Consider the following 24,827-nt stretch of genomic DNA (forward strand, 5'->3'; position numbering starts at 1 on the left):
TGGGTCAAAAGAGATTATTTAAAATTAGAGAGGATCATCACATTGGGTAAAAGAGCAAATCACAAGTGTATTAGACACCACATCTATGAGTCCTCTCACTTATAAACTACTCAACACATTCTATTTCATCCCCTTAATTACTCACAATTGATATCACAACATATATATAGAACCGGTAAAGGGCTTAATTACTAACAATTTTGTACCTGTGAATAAAACCACATTTTCTTATTGTGTTTATAGTTATGAGTGTTTCTATTCCATCCCCTTCCATCAAAATTGGGTAAGAAAATCGATAGTAACTAACAAAGTGTTGGTTCAGTTAGTACAAAATGACTAATTACACTTTTAGTCCCTAGAGTTTCAGGAATACGCAACCTTGGTTCATATAGGCGTCGTTTCACTACTCCGTTGTCGTTGCTATCTTCTTCACTGTGACTCTGTGAGATCTCTCTCGTTTCAGTGAGATCCATGATCGTCTTCTTCTGCAAAACCCTAACCTGCAAATGTTCTGCATCAATCTTCTCCATCTGAAAACCCTTACCAATGGTGGGACCCAAAAGGCACATCCTCCCACTGATCCTCATCTCCCTCGCCGCATTCATCTTCTACACCTTCCACCAATCTTCACTCCCATCTTCAATCCCAGAATCAAACCCTAATTTTACCCTCCAGAACCCAATTCCAAACCCTACCCCCATTTCCCCCACCAACAATTTCACTTTCGTCATCAAACTCCTCGCATATAACCGCCTCGACTCCGTCACCCGCTGCCTCCGATCCCTCGCCGCCGCTGATTACCTCGGCGACCGCGTTCACCTCCACATCTACATTGACCATTTTGTCCTTTCCGACGATGCGTCCTCTGTGGATCAGAAGCTGCGCGATTCGCATCGCATTGTGGAGTATGTTGATGGGTTTGATTGGAGATTTGGTGAAAAGGTGGTGCATTACAGGACTGGCAATGTGGGCTTGCAGGCACAGTGGTTGGAGGCGTGGTGGCCCGGTTCCGATGACGAGTTTGCCTTTGTGGTGGAGGATGATTTGGAGGTTTCGTCGCTTTACTATGAGTTTGTTAAGAGCTTGATTGTGAATTTCTATTACAATGCTTCTAATTATAGCCCTTTCATCTTTGGAGCTACGTTGCAACGAGCAAGGTTTGTCCCAGGTACCATTTTCTTTGGTTATGTATTTATTTTCGCTTTATAGTATGTTACTTGATTGATGGTAGCTAGTGAAGTTTAGACTTAAGAAGAATCTGGTTCATGGTTACTTCATGGATGAACAATAACAGGTTTTGTAGTTTGTTGCCAGTACTACTTGTAAGCTTAGTTATCGATAGCGGCGCCGTCTCGTAGCGTGTTGCGGCTGTGAAATCCCGCTATTCGCGGCCAATAGGCCTTCCCTTGTATGGGATTTCATCTTTGGGGGTCATCCGCGACAGGCCGCGATCCGCCATTGACTACTATGCTTGTAAGAGAGATTAGAGATATAATATAAATAGATTTCAAGGATGGTTCTATTAGTGAGCATTCAATGAGATGTTTCATGTATGCTTTAGCTAGTTGTCTATTTGAGATGAATATAGCAGGAGCTGTCTTAGCATTTTTAGATTCTGCAAATGTTACATGGGGCTAGAATCTGCAAATATATACTGTTTCGTATGTTTTGGATCCTCAGATTGTCCTGGTTAATGGATCCCCACATTGATGACTGTTTTTTGTAGGATAAGAAGTTGGTTTGATGAAAATTTATGTTTTATTTTTTTTAGTGTGTTTTATAATGATTTGAAAACGGATATGACAAAGTAGAGAATGGTGGAATCTCTTTGTTAAAGAACTTTAAGTGATTTTCCTCTTTTATTGTGTGTTATTCGTTATCTTAGTGATTGTACTGTGCTGATTCATTACTTGTATACAATTTATTGATGATATTATTGGTTTCTGGCTTGCAGGTAAACATGGAAACAAATTACAACTGGATGACCAGACGCGGCTTTTCTTATACCAATTGGTTGGTACTTGGGGTCAGATTCTCTTTCCAAAGCCATGGAAAGAGTTCAGGTTGTGGTATGACAAAAACAAGGCGAAGGGCATTAAGCCATTTCTTGAGGGGATGGTGATCATTTTATTTTGACAAAAAATGTTTATTGATCTTCACTCTTATCCTATTTTCACTTTTGTTGAATTTTATACAACAACAATTCAGTTCATCCTAATTTTAGTTCTTATTTTTGTCCAGGTGACAACAGGATGGTACAAGAAAATGGGGGAGAGAATTTGGACACCTTGGTTCATTAAGTTTATTCAATCCCGTGGTTACTTTAATATCTATGCTAATTTTTTGCATGAGAGAGCATTAAGTGTCTCTCACAGAGATGCTGGAGTAAACTATGGGAAAACTGCTGGACCTGATTCTCAATTACTAGAGGAAAGATCTCTGGACTTCAATATTTTGGAAATGCAGCCTTTGAGTAGTTTAAAATGGTTTGATTTTTGTTTCAGAGAAGTTCTTCCCGGAAAGGTTGTCAAGAACCTGGAAGAACTTGGAGCTTTGCTGCACACTCTGCAGCAACAGAATAGTATCTTCTTGGTAAATCTTATTGGAGTTTCAGATGCTGTAGCAAGAAATCTACTATGCCACTTTGAGAGGCTAAATATCAGGAATTACATACTTATGGCCCCCCAATCTGACTCCTTATTTGATCTAGCAAGGAGGGGACATCCTGTAATTAATGTGGACCAATTTATAAGTAGTGTTGGATTGCACAAACTGACTTCGCAAGGTTCGAGATTTGAGACTATCAAGGGTATTTTGGCAAAGGCTTATGTAATTAAAAAGTGTATCGAGAATATGTATAACACATGGGTTATTGAAGGGAGCATGCTTCTCACATCTGACCTCATGCTTGAGAACGGAGATCTCAAAGATGATTTCTCTATTGCAAACAACTTGGAACTTTTTTATGCTAGAAGTTCATCTTCTAGTAAGAAAATCTGGACCACCGACTTTGTGTCAAAGGTAGTAGCCATGGCAGACTCTTTGTCAGGTAAAGATTCAGCATCTCATGATAGCCTGAGTTTTGTGCATGTTGTGACAACGTTATTGGAACAAAATGGTGCAAGGATTAGGAGAGTTGATGAGACTTCTTTTGGCTTGAAGATTGGGTCCGGTAATGTTAGTAAATCTTCTCTAGGGGATAAGAAGTTTGTATATTGGTCAACTGAAATGGAGATGGACTCAATTCAGAAACGGCTCGAAGAGTTGAATTTGTGGGGTATAGACAGTGATTTATCGTGTACTGCTGTTGTTTGTCACAGCTCATAGCATTTTGATGCAGCTAGAAGTAGTTATACATTTTCTTTTTCCTTTCCTTTCTATATTATTTCTGAGTTCTGTTTATGCCAATTAAGCTTACATATTCTTTTTACTCATTTTGTATTATCATTTGTAACAAAATTAAGTGGTAAATGTGTACCCTCTCCCCAACACAATGTGAGGCTTCAGTGGGCTGAAATTAAACATTCTAGAGTTGAATTTCCTCTCGTCATTGAACTGTTTGCTTTTGGTGTTACCTCCCACTACAATCTATATCCTGTGCCTTCGGCAATCGTTTTTCGGTTCCTTACTGACTGTCAATCTCATCAGAGTTGTTATTTGGTTTGTAGTATTAGTATGTTTGTAAGCCAATTTTAATATTATTGGTTAGTTATGAGGAGAAGAAGAAAATCTCCAACAACAGCCCATTCAATTTGCTCATCCTCTCCGTTCTTCTTTTCACCACAGTCCCACACCACCACCCCAACCACCATATGCAGACCATCCCCATCAGTCATCACTGCAAACAACAGTGGGGAAAGAAAATGAGATGCAGACAAATGTAAGGGAGAGGAAGAGATCGATGAGGGGAAGTTAAAAGTGAAAATTAGTAATTTAGGTTTAAAAGGATTAATAAAACATTTGAATTTGTAGTTGTCTAAATAACCTTAGATAAAATTTGGGTTTAAATCATCATAGTCCTGAGTGAACGGATGATATTTAAAATATAAGTGAGCTAAGAATTTCATATTATAACACTTATCTTAAGAAGTTGTCTAAATGACCATGAAAAAACTTGTGTTAAATCCCTCAGTCTTATGTTGACCAATAATATTTAAAATAAGAGTTAAAAATTTCACTTATCTTAAATATCATTAGTCCACCTAGAACTAAGGTGATTTAACCCAAGTTTTTTCATTGGTAATTTAAATAATCTCCTTATCTTAAATATTATCGATCCACCTAAAATTGATTTAAGTGAGTGAAATAACCTCATTTGTACATTTTCTGTTTTTTAACCTCATTTTCTTCTTCTTTTTTTTTTTTTAACTCACCTCATTTTCTTCTTCTACTAGTACATCATGATGTAATGGTACATGGGATGATTCTTAATAACATATGGAGCTTGTTTAAAAAATAAAGAAACTCAACTTTAAGTCTTTAACTCATTTCCATTTAATGATTGATATTAGGAAAGAGGCTTCAAGTAACCAATTATTTTTGTTTCCATCATAAAACAAAATTATATTCTTGCGTTACTCTTCTGATACACGAAATTGGGGAAGAGGGATCGTCGAACCAAAACGACGACGCATTGAAGCTCGCTCGGTGGTGCTTCAATGGAGAATCGCGACGTATCAGCGTACTACCAGAACAGAATGGCGCACTTCGGCGTCGTCAGCGACGAGTGGCTCGCTCAGGCCGAGTCCGCCATCGTCCCCTCCAACACCCCCGCCGCCCCCTCCCACACCGCCGCTGATTCCAATTTCTCCGTGATCGACGAGTTCAACAAGTGGCGGAGAAACCCCGATTTGGCTGAGGCCGTCGCCGCCATTCGCGCCCTCGCCGCTGTCATCAGCTCCAGCAAGGCCTCCACCATAGTGCACCTCGCAAACGAGCTCAAGAACGCCTCCGATTCCCTCAAAGTAACCTTACTCTCTATTTCTCTGATTAATCAACGCTTTTTTGTTTGTTAATTTGTAATTAACTGTGCTCACTTCTTAGAAATGATCTTAATCTCGCAAATTGCAATAAAATTGTTGAAACTAAGCTAGATTGAATGAATGATAATCATGATGATTGATAACAACTAGGGTCATGCATGTTAGAGTAATCATGTAATGTGAGAAAGAAGAAAATGGGTAGTGGCATTTTTTTTCTTTCTTGTTTTTGAATTGTGAATTGATTGGTTTGTTAACTTGAATGAGGGTTTTGCAGTCATCGGATACGACCTCGATCTCGTTGACAGCAGCATGTGATTTGTTTATGAGATATGTGACAAGGACTTCTGCTTTGGAATATGAAAACTTCAATTCGGCAAAATCGCGTTTGATTGAGCGCGCTGAAAAGTTTGGGGAAATCTCCCTCAAGGTAGTGGCATCCCGCATCCATCCATGCTATCTACTTGGTTTGGTTGTTCAGTTAGTTAGTTAGTTAGTTGGTTAGCTGTCTGAATTGATTTGTTTTTGCAGGCTCGCAAGATTATTGCAATGCTGGGCCAAGATTTTATATTTGATGGTTGTACGATCTTGGTTCATGGTTTCTCTAGAGTTGTCTTTGAACTTCTCAAACTGGCTGCGCAGAATAAGAAGCTGTTCCGGGTCCTCTGCACTGGTTTTCCTCTCTAACTCTGATTACTGATTAGTTTGTATTGTTGTTGGAAATTCAAGTGTGAGTGATAAGTTTTGTATTAGCTGTGAATAGCATCAATAAGGACACAATTAGTGGAAATACACTTATGCTTGTTGTTGCTGTTGTTCTTGTGGCTTGTATTGCTTAGTCCGTTGATAGAAATCTTCTTAGTGTTGTTTTAATTTCATGGTAATTGACCTTTTCCTCTTCAATATAGTGTTATAAAAATATTCTTTCCAGTGTTTAGACGTTTTGTGCTGGAGAGTTTGAATCATGTTTTGTAATTCTATTTGTGCATTGAAGGTGGGCTTTAAGCTTTGTGTCACTTTGATTTCTTGATCATCTCATTTTAAACTAAGGTGTGAGTCTGAATCTTTGTTGTTTTAATCGTTAGCAGTTTGTGGTTCCGACTTTGTAACTGTGTTCTACATGAATTTGCAGAGGGGAGACCAGACCGGACAGGTTTAAGGTTGTCCAGTGAGCTGGCCAAGCTTGATGTTCCTGTGAAACTGGTAATAGACTCTGCAGTGGCATATACAATGGATGAGGTGGACATGGTATTATTTGGGGCAGATGGAGTTGTTGAAAGTGGTGGTATAATCAACATGATGGGGACTTACCAGATTGCTTTGGTTGCAAAGTGTTTGGATAAGCCAGTTTATGTGGCTGCTGAGAGTTACAAGGTGTATTTGCAACTTATGATGTTAATCTAGTACTTCAGTAATTACCTTAGAATGCTTGCATTAATTAGAAATAGACCTTGTATAATTACATATTATGTATGTGTTCCTCTGCAGTTTGCTCGGCTTTACCCTCTCGATCAAAAGGATTTGGAACCTGCGTTACGCCCAGTTGATTTTGGCGTTCCTATTCCGTCCAAGGTTGAGGTTGAATGCTCTGCCCGGGATTATACTCCTCCTCAATATCTGACTCTGCTTTTCACAGATTTAGGTGTTCTTACTCCATCTGTTGTTAGTGATGAGCTCATCCAGCTATACTTGTAGTCACCTGTGTAACAATTTTGCTCTGATTCTTGTAAAAGGTTGGCCTGAGTTCAAGGTTGTGTATCTTAGGAAACAATTTTGTAATAAGTATGTGCATTAGCAACCTGTGATTGTGGATAGTTCTTGTTGTACTTGTTGAGCTTAAGTCTCTAAAGGCTTGTTTGCAAAAATGTTTCATATTTTCATTTGTCATTTTCAATCAAATAAAATATTATCTTGCTCTTTTTTCTAATAAAAGTTATTTTCATTACTTCTTAGAACCAAAATGAGATGATATTTTTATACCTAAGTGATAATAAAAATGAAATAAAATATTTTACTTACTATTGAATGCGTGAATCAGCGGGTAGGAATGGACATCCAATTCAACTCTCGATCATTATAATACATATTTATAAAATATTTAAATATTTCTGGTAAAAACATGATTTTATATGAAAGTGGTATTTATGTTACCTTGTACTTTTTTAAGTACATTTTTTAATCTTATTTCTCTTGGACCAATTAATGTTAAAATCTGGTTCAAAAAAATTAACTTTAAAATCTATTACTTTTCCCGCCACTTCCTTGCTTCTCAAAAGAAAGTGACATCAACGTATATAAAGAATAATTTTAATTTGGATCATTATTAATTTGACAAAAAAAAATATAGTGATGCTTCGTGGCAGACAAACCACATGTTAAAATTTTTGGTATATCGGAAAGATAAATTACACATTCTAAGAATCGATCCCCAAAAATTTTTCCTCCCCAACCCATATCCTCCAGCTCTTACCACTTGAGCTATCATTCGATAACCGCACGACTTGGTAGAATTGAAAACTACTCCCTTCGTTCCTTTTTAAGTGTCATTCTAGCAAAAAACTCTCCAATCAAGATAGTGAGTTATTGGAGTTTTTTTCCCATGCTACCCTCTCACATCTTAATCATGAAGTTATAAAGTTTTCCAACCAAAATAGTGGATAATTAATTTTTTGTTCCACTCTGTCTCATATCATTAAACTATTTATCATTCTTCCTTTCCTAGTAGCAATAAAAATTTATAGCCTTCCTCCAATTTTTAATGTTAACACTTTTATCTATGTAACTTTGAAAGCTCTTTTAATTTCCACTTACTAGACAAGACTTTGAATTGATGTAATGAGAATTAAATTTCCACTTACTAGTAAGGGTATATAATTGATAAAATGAACTTAAAAACATCAAAACGACAGTTAAATTGGAACACAAAATTTCTTCTAATACAACACTTAAAAAGGAACGGAGGGAGTAACATTTAGGACTTGCTAATTTTCTATTCTGTTTTTATTTTAGAAAAATTATGATTTAACATTAGTCGTGCACTCTAGTGCTTTAATTACTCTTGCATAGTAGCAGAAAATGTTACTTACACACCTCTAATAGAGGTGGAAAAAGTGGAATGAGGAGAGAGATAGGAAGAAAAGAAAAAGTAAGAGAGAGAAAATATGAGATGTGATAGATGATAAGAGAAGATATATAGAAATAAAAAATAGGTGAAAATGAAGTGTTTAAAAAATGAGGTGTGTATATATCATTGTTGAACGTTAATTTTCTATTCAAATATTTTGGGACTTATAATAGAAAAGTGATATAAAATAAATTTAAAAGTCTAAACATAATGAACCATGTAACTACTTGTGTCATACTTAAGCTCAAGTGGCATACTTAAACAATGAACTGGTGTCTGTGCATATAAATGTCTGTGCTGAAAGAAAAAGACATTAAAATTATCTATTAAATCATATAAACAAGTTTCGTGCACATATAAGACTATACATTTTTAGGACAGTGGGAATAAAGTAAACTACAAGTCACTCTCACAATTAAGGGTTGACGGGATTCTAAAGTGGTAGGAGTTCCATAATCTGAATTACGAAGTTCTGTTCCCCCTTGATCAAGTACAAATGTGGAAAGGGTTAAGGGGAGCCTACTCCTAATGACATTCTCGTCGATTAAACCTAATTCTCATTTTCTTAATCCTACATTTCACTAATCTATCTAAAACACAATGATTACAGATAAATCTCACAAAAGGAAGTAACTAGTTGAGCGCTGTTACATAAGGGCATCGGAAAAACTCTTCTATCAAAGGGGTCGTGATGACATTGACCCATGAGAATACCCATTAGTAACACTTTGTTTTTTCTTGAAATTTGTAATGCTACAATGAGGACATATATATTCTAGCCCATCTGTTTTTGCATAATCCTGCAGAAATTGTAAATGGAGAAAAGTAAATCCTTAATACAATTTAAAAGCAAAGAGATAAGTTGTTTTGCAATAGATGACATCAAGACTCTTTAATGTACAATTGCAGGTGATGATGTTTGTACCTTAAATGCACCTAGGCCCTGCCTTCTGTCACAGCCAAAGTGAGCCCACTCACCACATATGCCACAATTCACCCAATCCCCGGCTGCACTACTGTTGAACAGTGAAAGATTGTGAGGAAAACATACAAAACATGAGATGATGTAAGCAAAAAGTGGTACAAACCTGTGACACAACAAGCAGCATTCTCCATCAACATCATCATGTGCTAATTCGTATTCTAGAAGGTAGGTTTCATAATGTCTTTTGAGTGTATTTCCAACTCCCTGTGGAAGAAGACACATCATCGGGAGAAAAAGAATACATTAGCAGCCAGTTAATTTCACATGATTTAAAAAACATCTAGTGATCACATAAAATCTGAATTAGCTTTTGAACTTCTTTTTGGTGCAGTTTAAACTTTTCGAAATCTTCATAAAACAATTCCTCTATTGTGTACCCTAATAATGTTTTGAAGAATCAACATCAGAGGCAAAGCCAACCCATGAAATTATCAAATCACATGATTATCCGTAATCACACCAAATCCTCTCTCAAAGCCCTAACCAAGACAAGCAAACAAGGTGCATCAATTTTTGTTTTCGGGATGAGGAATAAAACAGATTACTGTAGAACAAGGAAAGTGTCCATCTAAGCTTCTGCTGAAGGTTTTCTATAGAAGGTGCAAGTAATGGTCAACCTTGGGGACCAAATAATAACACGAACATAGATATAGCTACATGGTACCCGTATTTTATTTAGCCCATACAAAATGAGTAAACAGATTCATCTATAATCCTCATAAATGAATCTGAGTAAACATACGGTCATTCTATTGGTTGTTGTGTAATTGCGCATCTTTGAAAAGATTTGTCCCTTCCAGTTGATGCCATTGCCAACATGAAATCCTCCCCTGGTAACCACCTATGAAGGCCAGCAAATTTAGACATAAAATATATGACAAAGAAAACCCCAGCCATAATAATTCTCAAAGAAAACAGTTTCACTGGTTCACCTCTTTATACAAGTTGTAGAGATCAAGGCGTTTTCCATTGAGTATGGCCTCAGGGAACTCAGTAAGCCCTCCTTGAGGAATAAGTCGACTGTGTCCCCGGAGAATCAGAAACTCCATGACATCTTTAAGAAATTCCTCCTGTACAGAAAATTGAAATTTTATTTGAATTTTTAAAAATATATTTTATCATTGAATATTTGCATCATAATGAGAATGATTTAGTAATATTTAGGATAACATCCTGAAATGTGAACTAAAACATTATTAATAGGGAAATATTAAGTTAAAAAAAAAAGATATTACCAATTTATGGAATATGGATTCCCATTGAATTTAAGTATCATTGAGATATTGATTAACCCAGTCAATTTAGTAATATTTAGGACAGCTTGTTATAAAAATGACTTTAAATAAACTATTAATAGAATAATGAGAATGTGAAGGAAAAAAACTATCATCATTCAAGAATAGAGATTAAAAATTATCATATCAATTTTGAGTTAAGTTAAATGTGGTGGAATATTTACATATAAAATTGATCGAGTTCATCTCTTCATAATAATCCATTGAATCAAAACAAATATATTACAGAGATGTTCTTCCAACAACATCCGAGCCTTTTCCCACCATAAAACTCAGTCATATATTAAATTTAAAGACAAGCTGTTTACCTCTAAATATCTCTTATATTATTTCTTGGTCTCTCTCTACCTCTAGCTATTGGACAATCCTCCATCTAGTCAACCCTCTCAACTGGTGCATTTGTAGGTCTTCTCATTACATGTCTAGACCACCTAACCTGAGAATCTACCATTTTTTCTATAACGAGGGCTATTCCAGTTTTCTCTCTAACAATTGTATTTTGTATCCTACATTTTCTTGTGTATCCAATCATCCATTGTAACATTCTCATTTCTGTGACACTGATTTAACTTTCTTGCTGCCTTTTAGTACCCAATATTCATTCTCATGCAACATTGCAAATCTTATGGTTGTAAACTTGTACGGTAAAATTTTCCTTTCAGCCTGAATGGTCATTGCTATCCCAAATCACACCTGAAGAAATCCTCCATTTCACCCACCTTGCTTGGATTCCACATAGATCTTCCATTTTCCAAAATAATATAATTGATTTAAGTTACACTTACATGTGCAATTGCATGACTACTATAATCGTTTTTTTTGTGCAGTTACATTGGAAAAAACTACTATAACCGTTTGGTCTTTAATTTGTTAATCAAGTCAAATTACTCTAATGAGAAATGACAGTTGCTATTTTCATCAACTCATGTAGCATTTAGAGGATTCTACTTTAAGAGTACAATGCAAAAATCAAGTTAAGAACACAATTATATCTATCAAAAAAAAGTAATCATAAGAGTTATACTTAATCCAAAAAATAATTTCACATGTAAGCTTAGATAATTACATTAGTGTACTACCACTCAAATTTTCAGCACAAGCAGAACTTTTGAGATTACAGTATCAACCTAAGCATAGAAATGACACTGAAAACCATATTTAAAACAATGGATAAAGGAAAACTCACCTCAGGGCAGGTCTGTACTGGGCCTCTGTCACAGCCATGTTTCTTCAAAGGTAATGGGTTCAATGAAATAACTTGCTTAGACTGAGCTGAGCTAGAAAATGATTTTTTATGTGTTGCAGATGTTGATCCAACACTACGCTTTGTATGGGCAACAAGTGGCAAAATAGGCTCAACTTGGGCACCATCAAAACCATTTGTCTCAATAGGTCGACAGAAAGGTGTCATTCTTTGGCGACCAACATGAGGAATTGGCCGCATTGCAGATACTTTTAATCTCTGCCTAGCTGGATTTAAGGGTGTGCTCATCCCATTAACCATTTTTTTACCTTTTTCCTCTTCATCTACTTTTTGAAAAGCACCCTGCCCAGCAAAGGCGCCATCATGAAGGCCAGGACTAGCCCCCTGGCTTGGTGCACACCTCTTTCTCGTAGGAGGGGGTGGTTTCAACCAAACTGGTGGACTGCTGAAAACAACATCGTTTTTGTTTACACAGCTATCTTTCTCACAGCTTTCATAGAAGAAAAGTAAGCGCTCAGCATCTTCTTTCTCAAAAGAAGCGATTGGCAACCCTTGAATACTGGCGATGCCAAGTGCAACGAAACTTCGATATGAAACATCAGGTGCTAGCTGTCTCAAAATCTGAAAGGAGTAAAAACACATCTAATTACTAATTTGAATATCAAGCAAACATGCTTGAACATATAGAACACCACTTCTTAAAAATTTAGGTACTAGTACTACACTCAACATCCAGGTATTGATATTTGATAGGCTAAACGCCTGTGTAACATCATGCTTGCTACCATCCATTATTTGCCATGCAAATGTAGGTCATCCAATTTGAAAACAAAAACAAGAAATTATTGGGAGCCCGTGTTATCAGCAGGAAAGATGGTTGTAGAACTACCAGTTACTACCTAAGCCTGTCCTTATGAGTAACCAGTAGTTTCTATTGAAAAGATAGGAACTGAGACTATCTACCAGATAACAGAAGGGAGTTATCTCAAGCCAAGAAATCATTTCTCCAACATTTGACATCCTCGTCATTTTAGCTCACAGGACTGGCCATACTAATAATTCAAATACAGGTCTACAAAATATCTTTTTAAAAATATGGAGGTTTATTTCATGGAAATTCAAGAAAAGATCACTTTTAAAGCTTTTCTCTTGTATAAAACACGACTTGATTGTTTTTTCCGGTAAAGGAATTGTTTTAAAATATTCATTTTTTAAAGTCAAAGCATATAGGACAAGAACATTGATAAATCCGCCGTAAGAAAGTAGAAAGAAGGGAAGACACATTCAGAAATCATAATTTTAACTGCTAAAACAACACTACACTAACATAGATAATATTGTGATGAAGAATGTGAAGAAGACCGATAGTTATTAAAACCTGCAAAGCCCATTGGGGAAGCTTCATGCTAACTTCAAATACAGTTGCTCCACAAGCAATCGATGCAGATTTGCGAGGTTCAGAGATATTCTGTTTGTTTCCCTCGTCGTTGAGTTGTGCACGTACTAGTTGACTCTTCTCAATTATCTCGTTTTTTATATGACTCTCCAAAAGCTAAAAAAAGTAAAGCAAAAAAGTTAGGCCAAAGAATAAGAATCCAAAAAAAAAAAAAAATTTAACAGGTAAAAGTTACTTTCACAATGCATGTTACACTTCAAATTTGAATGTTGATTCAAAACTAATTAAATTGTTGTGGGACAAATTAATGGAAATGAAAATGGTCAAATGACTGTTTCTTTCCAAAATAAAAAATTCAATTCTGAAGACAAAATTGAAATAAAACATATTTTGAGCGAAATGTGTTCACAAATAGAATATATAGTTATATACATCTAAGCAAAAGTCACAATGCAAGAGAAATGTAAGATTTGGAATTAAAAAATTAAATAGCTTGTGGAATTAGCATTTTCTGCTTGTTTCAGTTATGATACTTAAATCATAGTAAAACAGACAATAGAAAGGATACCTGATCATTAAAACAAGTATGGGCACTGCCAGATATCAGAAGTGAGATGTGTGCAGAACTGCAGGTTGATAAATCGCAACGCATGGTCACAACTCCGCGAGAAAAAGCAGCTGCCTGAAGAGGTGGTGGTGGGGCACTGTACCAGAGGATAATAATATGTTACATAGTGGCATTTCATATTGATATTTCCAAAGAAGTCCTAATGTAAAACAAATAAGCATAGAGAAATTAGATGGGCAAAAAAGGAGACATTTTAAGTCATCAAATGTATAAGAACTAGTCATATGCATGTCATACCAACAATTCAACATACCTAAATTTGCCATGGAGCTTGCAACCACGCATCTGAAAAAAATAAAAATACGAAAATTGAGAAAAAAAAAACTTCTGAGATACCAGCTAAAAGAGATGAAAACATTGTAGCAAAAAGCCATCAAACAAGAGAGTAGTAAAAAGCTGCTACGCGACAGGGAGTTGTGGTTTGTGTTATATTGCTTCCATGTAAAGACCACCCAATTCAACAATGATGAAACAAAAGTTTAGCTTGGGCTAACAGACAACTTTTTACATTCAAAAATGGGTTATATTTTGCTAAAGTGACAAATTTTCAAAAGTAAAAAAAACAATAATAATAAATATATATTTGACATACTTCAATGGTCAAAAGAGCTTTGAGTCCATCCTCCAAAGATTTCAGCAATGACTCATCCTGAAAAGAAACAAGCCCATATGAAATTGGCGGTTGTAAGTGTTCAATCGAAGTGCAATTACACACACTCGCATCATTGTGTGGGTGTGTGTGTGTTTTGATCCTTTCCTTTGTTCTACACTGGAAAAACTTGTTTTCAACATACTTTTGCAGGTGCGGGTGTCAGTGTGTGACAGCTTTATAAACACTTTCCTTGAGTAAAAATGCATGCTAAAGTGTGGTTTCAGCACATACAAGCCAGGAAGTAGAATTTCAAAGAAGCTTACAACAGTGGAAGGTGCACCGCAGACAAGAAATCTCAAGTTCACTTCACCATCATGTATCTTTATAGCAGGAAGACTGCCTGAGGAACTTTCTTCATCATCTTCTTCAACCATCTCCGGAGGGTCAACATTGATTTTGAGACAGTTGCCAAGAAGGTGTGGTCCCACCTCTCTACTATCATCATTGCTGTCAGTAGGAAGTACTTGATTATTTTGAACACAGTGAAGTTCAAAAGAGGCTCGTGCAAGGTGGAAAGCATCCCATGTATGTGTAGATGAACTGCAACATTTATTAAGTAATATCAGAAAATTCATAAATCATAACAAAACCCACTATCTTGATTTCTTCTGTTATTTTTTCTGGAAAGAAAACGTTTCAAATATTGCATGGATGAAAAGAAACAAGTCATAGTGGAATTCCAAACACTTGCGATTAATAGTTCAAAGCAAAAGACTGTTAATCCATACATTAAGGGTGCATTTGGTTAAACAGCTTATTAAAGCATTTATGTGAATAAGTACTTATCACGTAAGAGCTTATTCATAAGCTTAAAAAAGCTTGAACCTGTATATGCTTATTCATGAACTATAAGCTTATCTTTATTCATAAGCTATAAGCTTATCAAAGATACGCTCTTATGAATAGCATTTGTAAGTTTAAAAGTGTGTTTAGGTAAGTCATAAACTATTCATGACATATAAGCTACACAACATGACTTCACAGGAAATTATTCATTCCATTGATGACCCAATACAAGGATGTGTGATCAAATAATTGTACAAGTAATCATACACCAACATGACTTACATCAGGAGGGCAACTAGATTTAAACATAAAAAGCCACTTCATAGTGAGTGCACCATGTGTTTGAAAGTTGGAATTAGATAAACAATATCATACCTCTGCACCACTGAAAGAAATGCTTGACGAAAATGGCAGGCGGCGTAACAAGAAAAAACACTTTTCCAAAATATAACATATGGGATTCCCTGCAAAGTCAAACAACTTTGAATCAGCCAATGCCCCCAATAAAATTATCAAAATGCAAGGCAGCAAGAGATTCTTGTGATTGTAGCACACGCTATACTATTGTCACTCAACAATGATAGTCTGTTGACCTTGATACCTGAAAGTTTTCTCAAGCAACTTAGACAAAAGTACCTTAAGATGAAGAGCCTCTGCAAAACTTTCTCCATCTGGAATTTCTAAATAAACCTGAAGAAATAGTTCAAACTACGTCAGACTAAACATCATTACTTACCCACAGTGCCAATTGAGGGGAGGAATGCAAATTTAATTGTCTGGTGAATCATTCAATTCAACCAAGAACACTTTATTTTGTTAATTAGGCATAAATATTGCATTGATTATTCAATATTAACGTGACTACAAATTTCTACGTGATACAACTGGTCCAGGGAACAACATATGCCATGATTTCTAACATTATTCATAGTATCCAATTTTACTTCCTACAATTTCCCTTCTTTTTCCCATAGTCATTACTAGTTAGAATAATGTAGAAATTAACAAAGAAAGTAGCAACTTTCCAGACTCATACTTTCTTCACCTAGATAGCCCTATAAACCAAAAAAAAAAAAAGCAAATACTGCGAACTAAAATGTAGCTACAAATTCAGAATACATACAGCCGTGGGCAATGTGGGACCGAAAAGCTCTTCTATATCTTCGGGGGTGGATAATTCCACCCCTTGCCAAACCAGTGAACCTACTGTCCCATTTCCTAGCTGCTTCCCTTGTAAGTAAACAATATTAGGTTGATACGTCTCGAGAACTTTACAAAACTGCTCCTTCTCCGGATCGCATAGAGTTTGAACCTGCATTAACAAAAACAAAACTATAATTAAAACTACATTCCAATTAAAATACTATACATGTGTTGATTTCACATACCTCAAGACGCCCTGCAGAAACCAACTCAGGGAAAGGGAATTTGAGCTGTTCATGAGAAGGTTTATGCTCAACAGAACTTGCAGCACAAGTAACAGCAAGCAGAGTACATGTTTGTTTAGAAGCTCCTTGAGGATGAAACTGAAACATTGTTGAAGCTAAAAAAACCAGCACCACACACAGAGACAGAAACAGTGAGAAAATAGAAGTGTAACAGCAACATGAACAACAGCTTAAGCAAAGAAAGAAAGAGAGAAAAAAGGACGATGCAATTTCACGCACTGGTAGTTCGACGCCAATGGGAGTTAGTTCAGTACCATCCTCCTCCGCCGAGGAATTGCGAGCATCGTTGGATGCAGCAGCGAGTCAGCAATTAGGAGAAAGAGGTGCACCGGTGGCGGTGGCGGTGGCGGTGGCGGTGGGTGGAGCGAAGAGGGACTGGTGCAAGTTTGGAAACCCTAACGCGATTGGTGGATTTGGGATTGGATTGGAGGATGAAGATTGAACAAGAAGAACGAGATGATTTGGAATGCGGGTTCGCATCTTTTCTCTGCTGTTCGTCTAAAACCTAGAAACGACGTCGTTGTGTTTTTATTTTATGATCTTTTCAAAAATGCCATGAATTTGTTCTTCTTGGATATTGAGTTTTGTTTAGTTTGTGTTTGTTGACTTCTTTTAGAAATAACCTTTACAAAAAAAAAATGTCGTTACAAAATGGAAAAATAAACAAAACTACGCTAGAACATCCTGACTCAGCAGAGGCACCACACTTGCAGACAACAACTTCCCGACACGTTAAAGACAGTTAGTTCTCGTTGTATACTTAGTAAAAACATCAGCCACCATATTATGCTTCTGTAAGAGTTGATGCAAAGAGATTTGCCAATCGCGATGAAGCATATCCTGTAGAATCACATTATATTAATATTTATGAATTTCTATTTAAATTATTTTTTTAATTCCACATTTATTTTTGGGTGGAAAGGTGAAACGAAAAAATTATAAGGCTAAGTTATTCTTGAATAAAAAGGGTTCAACCCTCTCGGAAGGTAATTAAGTTAAGAGAAGTAAAATCATATTGGAGACTATATGATGCAGCTGTACCTCCCAATTTCACTCTAATAAGACCATTCACGATGGTTAAACAACAAAAGTTTTGTTTACCCCTTTTCTACCCCACATTTTCTCTTCCCAACACTCCACATCATCTTCTCTCTCCAATTCAACAAACTCTCAACAATTACTCACTCCAATGGTTTTCTCTCTCAACACCCTACCCCACCACTCACCCTACCCCACCACTTTTTTATTTCATATTTTTATTTAATTTAATTTTTTTGTTTTTATTATTTACATAAAATTACAATTATTGTTTTAAATTAAATTAAATAATAAACACTTAACAATTTTTTTTAATATAGACAATAATTTATTTTATTTCCTTAACTAAAAAATGGAAGACGACAAACGAAGCACACAATAATTTATTTTATTTTCTTAACTTAAAATGCAAGACAACAAACTAAGCACACAACACACAAATAACGTAATTAGTACGATACAAATCATCTTCCATCACGAAGCATTTGCAAACTTTGTCCATATGTGCTTCACTAGATCTGCTTGCAGTTCGTGATGAACGTTCGAATCACGCAACTCGGATCTAGCACGCACATGATTTGCAAAAGCGGGTAACACCTCGGTCGAGTATGGTTGCGGTGTACTAGATCCACCTTCCCCAGATTGCTCAAAATCGGTCCAACGTTGAGCATATGTATCTCGTTCATCCTCAACAATCATATTATGTAATATGATGCATGACCTCATAATGATACCCAAATCAGCTATGTCCCACAAACGAGCTGGTTCACGGATGATTTTAAAACGAGCTTGAAGAACTCCAAATGCACGTTCGATGTCCTTCCGACATCCCTCCTGAACTTGTGCAAACAACTTATCGGGTTCACTTTGAGGAAGTCTAATCGATTTGACGAAAGTTGGATAAGAAGGGTAGATACCATCAGCTAGATAGTATGTCATATTATAGGGACGTTGATTCACAAAGAAATTCACATTTGGAGCCTTTCCCTGTTCCACGTCATCAAACACTGGTGACCGATCTAGAACGTTTATGTCGTTCAACGTTCCCGGACATCCAAAAAAGGCATGCCAGATCCATAGATCATGAGATGCAACTGCCTCAAGAATAACCGTTGTGGTTCCCTTATCCCCTCTAGTAAATTGACCTTCCCATGCTTTAGGACAATTTTTCCACTCCCAGTGCATGCAGTCAATACTCCCGATCATGCCTGGGAACCCCCGCATTTCACTAACATGTAGTATTTTTTGCAGGTCAGCTTCGGTTGGTGCTCTAAGGTACTCGTGCTCATACAATCGTATGATTCCTTTACAAAATCTACGTAAAAACTCCAGTGCTGTAGTACCTCCGATTTTGATGTACTCATCGACTGCATCTGCTGCCACACCATATGCTAACATTCGCATTGTTGTTGTACATTTTGCCAAGGGTGATATTCCTTCTTTATAGGCTGCATCAACTCGCTGGGTGAAGTAGTTATCACTACTTGAAAGGTCCGCAACGATTCGAAGGAAAACATGTTTTTGCATCCGATACCGATGACGAAACATTGTATCGTCGTATGTAGGCTCATTGGCAAAGTAGTCCTCAATTAGCCTTCGGTTTGCCGCTGCATGATCTCTACGGACATATTTTCTGCTACGAGGTGCCCTATCTTCCAATAATTTGTTTTGATGCTCCCTAACTTGGTTGCGTATAAAAGCTTCTTCAAATTCAGAATTTTGAAGGTATGCTGCAAAATCAAAAGGATTTGGAACTGGATTTTCAAAAGGATCAGGATCCATTTGTTTTGAAATTGGAAGAGATTTGGGATATTGGTTCTTGTTACAATCACAAGAATTCGAAGCAGACTGGAAGAGATTTGGGATATTGGTACATCAATGAAACACAATAATCCATATATATAAGTACATTGAATGGTGGACACTGGTGGATTCGAAATAAGTTATCAACTAGAGTTAATAATCGGAAAAGGACAAGATTCGAATTGAGTGGAACATATTCAAAGACATTAAAGCCAAGCACTACAGACTTGACACCACTGGTGGATTCGAAATAAGTTATCAACTAGAGTTAATAATCGGAAAAGGACAAGATTCGAATTGAGTGGAACATATTCAAAGACATTAAAGCCATACATTAAAGCCAAGCACTACAGACTTGACACCACTGACAAATTATTAAAGCAAACACGACAGACTCGACACCACTGACAAATTATTAAAGCAAACACTACAGACTTGACACCACTGACAAATTTGACCGAATACAAACAAATATTCGATTGAAATTAATTCCCAAATAGCTCTTGGGACAACTTCTTCAACAGCTCTTTCTTATGGTCATCGAGGTTCTCTTCGGAAGCTAGCTTTAGATACAAATTGGTTTTCATCAATTGGTTAGTCTCTGCTTGCACCGATGCTATCTTCTCCAATCGTACAAGCTCTTTCTCCTTCATACGATCGAATTTATCCCAACCCCAACCTTTGTCCTCCTCCAAGGGAGCTTCTTTACTTTTCTTTTTATTCTTTCTTTTAGCTGCCTCCCTACCGATTGGACGAGGAATTGATCCTATAGAGGTTGAGTCACATGCATCACTATCGTGAGCTCTCTTAGTTCCACTACTTGCTGAGCCACTATTTCCTCCTACTTGACTACAAAAACGTGGCAGATCACGGAGTTGCTTCCATTCTTCCATCAAAGTAAATTGAACATTCTTACAACGGGCGAATAATTCCTGCGCTTTTGCCAAAACATCATTATCCGACCAACCGCTTGCTTGCTGACGCTTAGCAGCATCATAAGCGCCAATCCACTTACCCAGTATTTTGTTCATATAATTCCAGCGGTTTCGACATGCATTTCCATCACGCGGAGGATCGAATGAGCAATGCTCATTACAATACTCAGCAATATCTCTCCAAAATGTTTCTCCTCTCTGGTTTTTCCCCACAACACTACTTGTTCCACAGTTAATCCACCCACTAATTAACACCAAATTTTGTGTAGTGTTCCATGCTGGTGACTGGGTTTTCTTGCTCTTAGGAGTTGTATCCTCTTGATTTGGAGTGGTATGATCAGCAGCTGTCATGCCACCAAAACTCATTTGTGTTGAAAATTCGGGAAATTCGGGTGCATCAACACCTGGAAAATTTTCATTCACCATTGGCATATGACCACTAGACGGGGGTGTTTGAGATGGATATCTCATAGAGGGATGAAAGGATGACTGGTTGGAATTTGTTGCAAAATTGTTGAGATTTTGAGGACATGGGTAGGAAAATTGATTCGAATGTTGATAATTGTTGAGATTTTGAGGACGTGGGTAGGAAAATTGATTTGGATCTTCATAATTGTTGCGATTTTGAGGACGTGGGTAGGAAAATTGATTTGGATCTTCATAATTGTTGGGATGCTGAGAACGTTGGTTAGACCAATATTGATTTGGATCTTGATAAATGTTGGGATTTTGATGACGTTGGTTGGGAAAATGATTTGGATCTGGATAATTGTTGAGATTTTGGTTGTTAGATGGGTAGTTAGATGAATTCTGGGTGTTGAAATGGTGATTGTTGTGATCCATTTCAAAAGAAAAGCTAATAGAAAGATAGTAAGATGGTGAGAGAGATAATAAGAGAGTGAAAAAACTTGGTTTTTTTCTGTGTCCAAATCAAACGAACCAAGTCTCTATTTATAGAGAAAAAAAAAATCATGAATTTTGGTATATTTTTTTTTTTCAGAAAATATTTTTTTTGATGAAATAATTGAGTTCAAAAGATAAGGATAAAAGAAATCCGGACGGCCAACAGAATCGTGACACGTGGCGGCTGCAGGAAAAAAAATTATGCCTCTCTCCTCCCAGGCGCGTCACGCGCCTTGTCTGGCCGTGTGGCACACGCGCCTGGGAGAGGCCAACCCGCGTGTGACGCGTGGCACACCCGGCAGCTCTCAACAATGTTGAGGATGCTCAACATTTTGGACGTCCCTCTCTCCTCAACAACCCTTTCAACATTTCTCAACAGCCATTGCACCAATTCAACAAAGCTCAACAATAATCCTCAACAGCCATTGCACTTGGTCTAATTAGCAAATATCGAAAGTTTGATTCACATTTAACATTTTGGTGTTTTTTTCTTATTCTTTACCAAGAAAGGGTAAATACTCTTAAAATTTACCTAATTTTCTTAATTAGAAACTTAGGGGCTTTTTCCATACCACGGGAATTTATGTGGCATTGGTGCCATTTTTACCTAATTTGTATGTGACCAGTTATTTTGATTTTTTTATTTTAATGTTGATTATTTACTGTTTTTTTTCTGTACCTGTATTATAATTTGCGGGTTGAATAAAAATTAAGGATGATCATATATTTTTTTTATCTTTTTAGTGTTTTGAAAATGGTATGAAAGAAGCTCTTTAATTTATATCTACTGAATAAAAGTGAATCTTTACCTATAAGATTATATTAATACAAGTAGTAAGAGACAAAAAGTAGTTATTACAGGTTATGCTGGTTACTATATGAATTTTCTTTGATATGCTAGTTATATGATTACAAGTGAAAGAGGTAATTTATTCCTACTATCTCTAGTTATGAGTAGTTGAACAAATAATCAATTCACCCTCTACATATTAATATAAGTATTCAATCTTAAGTTTCATTAAGTCATGTCAATAACTTTTTTCAGATAAGGTGAGGCATATTAACTTCCATCTTTAAATATAAATCAAATCATATATAATTACTATTTCAATGGATATGATCATCGAAGAAGAGGGGATCGGAGGGGAAGAGTAATAAATTTAATGAAAGAAGTTTTAAAGGAATTAAAGTAATGTGTAAAGTTCATATAAACAGTTTCCATTTTGGATTGTCATGTGAATTAATGACTCAGCAAAACATATGTCACGTATGCATTCTGGTGTCTTAGGCCCTTATTTCAAATAAACAAATTGTCGGACCAATGGAAAAAAAAATTAGGGACCAAATTTAGATCTACCCCACAAGTCAGGAAGTAAAAACATGTTATTGGTGTCACCTAACATCTATTCATATTATTCTTAAATTTGTAAAATCCGAGAAGAACCATTAATATTTTTTCACCCAAACTTTTAAAGTGGGTATGTAACTCCTTGAGGTGAGTATTTTTTCATTAAGAGTATTTTAATATTTTCACCATTTTAGGGTGACATAATTAGATATGAGGTGACACCAATAGCAACTCCGACGAATGCAGTATATGTTAAGAAATTACATTCAAATTAGTATTTTTAGCTAACTACCAAAAGAGCCCTTGAAGTTATTTGTAGAGTGGTTATTGCTAATCAATCAATTTTTTATTTTTATTTTTCGAAAAGAAAATGAATATATAGATATAAGAATCCTTGAGACCAACCTTCCCAAGTAGGTTAAACAAGGGTGCTCAGCAAAAACAAGCTGGAAGCTACATAGCATTAAAGCTAAAAGAAAAGAAATAAAGTAGAGCCCAAGCCAAAGAAAGTCGAAAGAGGGGAAGGCAATCTTGACAATATTTTTTTTTTTACATCGGAAAATATCTTGACAAGATTATAATCTCGCGATATATTATTTTATTGAACACCAAATTTTACACATTATATAATTTTATAATTAGAATCTACATAAACAAAAAAAAGATTTTTTTTTGTGCATAGAAAAAAAATGAAAAAAAGATTTAATTTCAATTGATATCTTACAAAATATCTTATGTAATAATTTAAAAAGATTGTAATTTTTTTTATTACACTTGCAAAACAAAATTGTGTAATTAATGCACACGATTGTCTTTTTTTTTTCAACACAATCACAATAATCTTGCAATCCTTGTAATTAATTACAAAGATTTATTCTAGTTTTACAACAACTATAACTACATATACAAAAGGAAACAAACCCTCAAATCTTGCTTCAGTATCAATACTTTCTCGTTTTCTCTCTGTTTCTTGTTCTTGTTCTGTTCTCTGTTTCCGGCAATGGCTCCTCCCAAGAAACCAAACGAGAAAAAATCGAAGCGAAACACGGCGGTGAAGAAACTGGAAGAAGCAAACCGCCGCAACGTGACATTCTCGAAGCGGAAGGCGGGGCTGTTCAACAAGCTGACAGAGCTCTCCATTCTCTGCCAGGCGGAAACCGCATTGATCATCGCCTCCCCGAACGACAAGCTATTCGCCTGTGGCTACCCCTCCGCGGACGCCGTCATACGCCGCTTCCTCACCCGAGGTCCCCCTGCCGCCGCCGCGGGAGAAAACATGAACGATGAGGAGAGGTTGGAAACCCTTAGGGCAAGTTATGACGAAGTTCAGGAGCATTTGAAGGAGGAGAAGAAGAACCTGCAGGAGATCATGGAGGAGCAGAAGAGAAACCTTGGGGTTTTTCCTTCTTGGTGGGAGACTTCTATTGATGAGATGGATTTGGATGGGCTTGAAATGTTCAAGAAATCTTTGGAGAATTTCAGGTTGAATTTGGTTATGCGGTATAACACTTACACTGCAACGCAACCGTTGCCTTTGGCGGTTGTTCCTCCGCCACCGCCGCTGGTGACTAACTCTTCCGTCAACTGGCAACAAGTTGTGCAGAATGGGAATTATTACATTGAAAGTGGGAGTACTAGTACTGATGATAGTGCTGGCGGCGGTGTCAGTGTCACTCTTCCTCCGTTTCCGCGGCAATCGGTGATTCCTCCTCTGCCGTTAGCGGTGGTTTCAGATAACTGTCATGGGTGGCAAGAAGTAGAGAATGGGAATTGCATTGAATTTGAAAGTGGAAGTACTAGCTCTGATAATACTGGTGTCACACTTGCTCCGTTTCCTCCAAGTTTTGATAGCAGTACCAATGGCAGTGTCATGTTCGCTCCTTCTGGTTTTGGCCAATTTTACTAACATGTCTGTTTGGTTAGTGTCTTTTTTGAAGGACCTTTATAGTTTATAGTTAGTTTAACACCAATTAACATGTAGGTGTTTATTTTGTTCTTGTTTGGAAGTGGACATAGTTTTGAAATTTGGGGTTTTGCCATTGGTTTAATTAGTTCTTCAATTTTTTCTAATTTGACTCTTAGCAATTGTTTTCAATTGCGGTTAATTAAATGCCATTTACAAAAATGGGCAAAAATCTATCAATGTTAGAGCTTGTCTATGCTTATCTTCTTGTTGCAGCTAGATTTTTATTACATGTGGGTGCTTGCTGTGATACCTTAATTTAAATGGGGGTACGGTACCTTAAATGATGTAAAACCTCTTTATATCCAATTTTTTTAACTTTTAAAAGCCTCTAGCACCA

General features: G+C 36.5%; 4 protein-coding genes across 4 annotated transcripts; 3 read left to right on the forward strand and 1 right to left on the reverse strand.

Annotated features, from left to right (window-relative positions):
• The first annotated feature begins 338 nt into the window (after positions 1 to 338).
• Positions 339 to 3,550, forward strand: LOC130746399 (uncharacterized). Its single transcript, XM_057599017.1, has 3 exons — positions 339 to 1,168; positions 1,955 to 2,118; positions 2,242 to 3,550. The coding sequence occupies exons 1-3, from the start codon at positions 547 to 549 to the stop codon at positions 3,325 to 3,327; spliced, it is 1,872 nt and encodes a 623-aa protein (XP_057455000.1). The 5' UTR covers positions 339 to 546; the 3' UTR covers positions 3,328 to 3,550.
• Positions 3,551 to 4,533: 983 nt separating this feature from the next.
• Positions 4,534 to 6,866, forward strand: LOC130746400 (uncharacterized). Its single transcript, XM_057599018.1, has 5 exons — positions 4,534 to 4,964; positions 5,257 to 5,409; positions 5,511 to 5,652; positions 6,112 to 6,353; positions 6,468 to 6,866. Exons 1-5 carry the CDS (start codon positions 4,659 to 4,661, stop codon positions 6,672 to 6,674), a joined length of 1,050 nt encoding a protein of 349 aa, XP_057455001.1. The 5' UTR covers positions 4,534 to 4,658; the 3' UTR covers positions 6,675 to 6,866.
• Positions 6,867 to 8,401: 1,535 nt separating this feature from the next.
• Positions 8,402 to 17,020, reverse strand: LOC130746402 (AT-rich interactive domain-containing protein 4-like). The gene is made up of 16 exons (XM_057599020.1): positions 16,717 to 17,020; positions 16,438 to 16,592; positions 16,173 to 16,361; positions 15,686 to 15,739; positions 15,425 to 15,513; positions 14,527 to 14,803; positions 14,204 to 14,260; positions 13,865 to 13,896; positions 13,552 to 13,687; positions 12,966 to 13,139; positions 11,570 to 12,208; positions 10,021 to 10,158; positions 9,831 to 9,929; positions 9,192 to 9,292; positions 9,029 to 9,119; positions 8,402 to 8,903 (listed from the first exon to the last, which is right to left on the reverse strand). Exons 2-16 carry the CDS (start codon positions 16,582 to 16,584, stop codon positions 8,781 to 8,783), a joined length of 2,346 nt encoding a protein of 781 aa, XP_057455003.1. The 5' UTR covers positions 16,585 to 16,592; positions 16,717 to 17,020; the 3' UTR covers positions 8,402 to 8,780.
• A 6,432-nt stretch (positions 17,021 to 23,452) lies between these two features.
• Positions 23,453 to 24,563, forward strand: LOC130742789 (agamous-like MADS-box protein AGL28). Its single transcript, XM_057594887.1, has one exon. The coding sequence runs from the start codon at positions 23,525 to 23,527 to the stop codon at positions 24,428 to 24,430; it is 906 nt and encodes a 301-aa protein (XP_057450870.1). The 5' UTR covers positions 23,453 to 23,524; the 3' UTR covers positions 24,431 to 24,563.
• Positions 24,564 to 24,827: the final 264 nt, after the last annotated feature.

This window comes from Lotus japonicus, chromosome 3, assembly GCF_012489685.1.
Source record: "Lotus japonicus ecotype B-129 chromosome 3, LjGifu_v1.2".
Classification (NCBI taxonomy): Eukaryota; Viridiplantae; Streptophyta; class Magnoliopsida; order Fabales; family Fabaceae; genus Lotus; species Lotus japonicus.

Coding starts and splice junctions, on each gene's coding strand:
- LOC130746399 (XM_057599017.1), top strand. CDS start 547: ATGGTGGGACCCAAAAGGCACATCCTCCCACTGATCCTCATCTCCCTC. Junction 1,169..1,954: donor ACGAGCAAGGTTTGTCCCAG/GTACCATTTTCT, acceptor TCTGGCTTGCAG/GTAAACATGGAAACAAATTA. Junction 2,119..2,241: donor AGCCATTTCTTGAGGGGATG/GTGATCATTTTA, acceptor ATTTTTGTCCAG/GTGACAACAGGATGGTACAA.
- LOC130746400 (XM_057599018.1), top strand. CDS start 4,659: ATGGAGAATCGCGACGTATCAGCGTACTACCAGAACAGAATGGCGCAC. Junction 5,653..6,111: donor GTTCCGGGTCCTCTGCACTG/GTTTTCCTCTCT, acceptor ATGAATTTGCAG/AGGGGAGACCAGACCGGACA. Junction 6,354..6,467: donor TGGCTGCTGAGAGTTACAAG/GTGTATTTGCAA, acceptor GTTCCTCTGCAG/TTTGCTCGGCTTTACCCTCT.
- LOC130746402 (XM_057599020.1), bottom strand. CDS start 16,584: ATGTTTCAGTTTCATCCTCAAGGAGCTTCTAAACAAACATGTACTCTG. Junction 13,688..13,864: donor AAGCTCCATGGCAAATTTAG/GTATGTTGAATT, acceptor CCTCTGGTACAG/TGCCCCACCACCACCTCTTC. Junction 9,293..9,830: donor CAACAACCAATAGAATGACC/GTATGTTTACTC, acceptor CTTCTTCCACAG/GGAGTTGGAAATACACTCAA.
- LOC130742789 (XM_057594887.1), top strand. CDS start 23,525: ATGGCTCCTCCCAAGAAACCAAACGAGAAAAAATCGAAGCGAAACACG.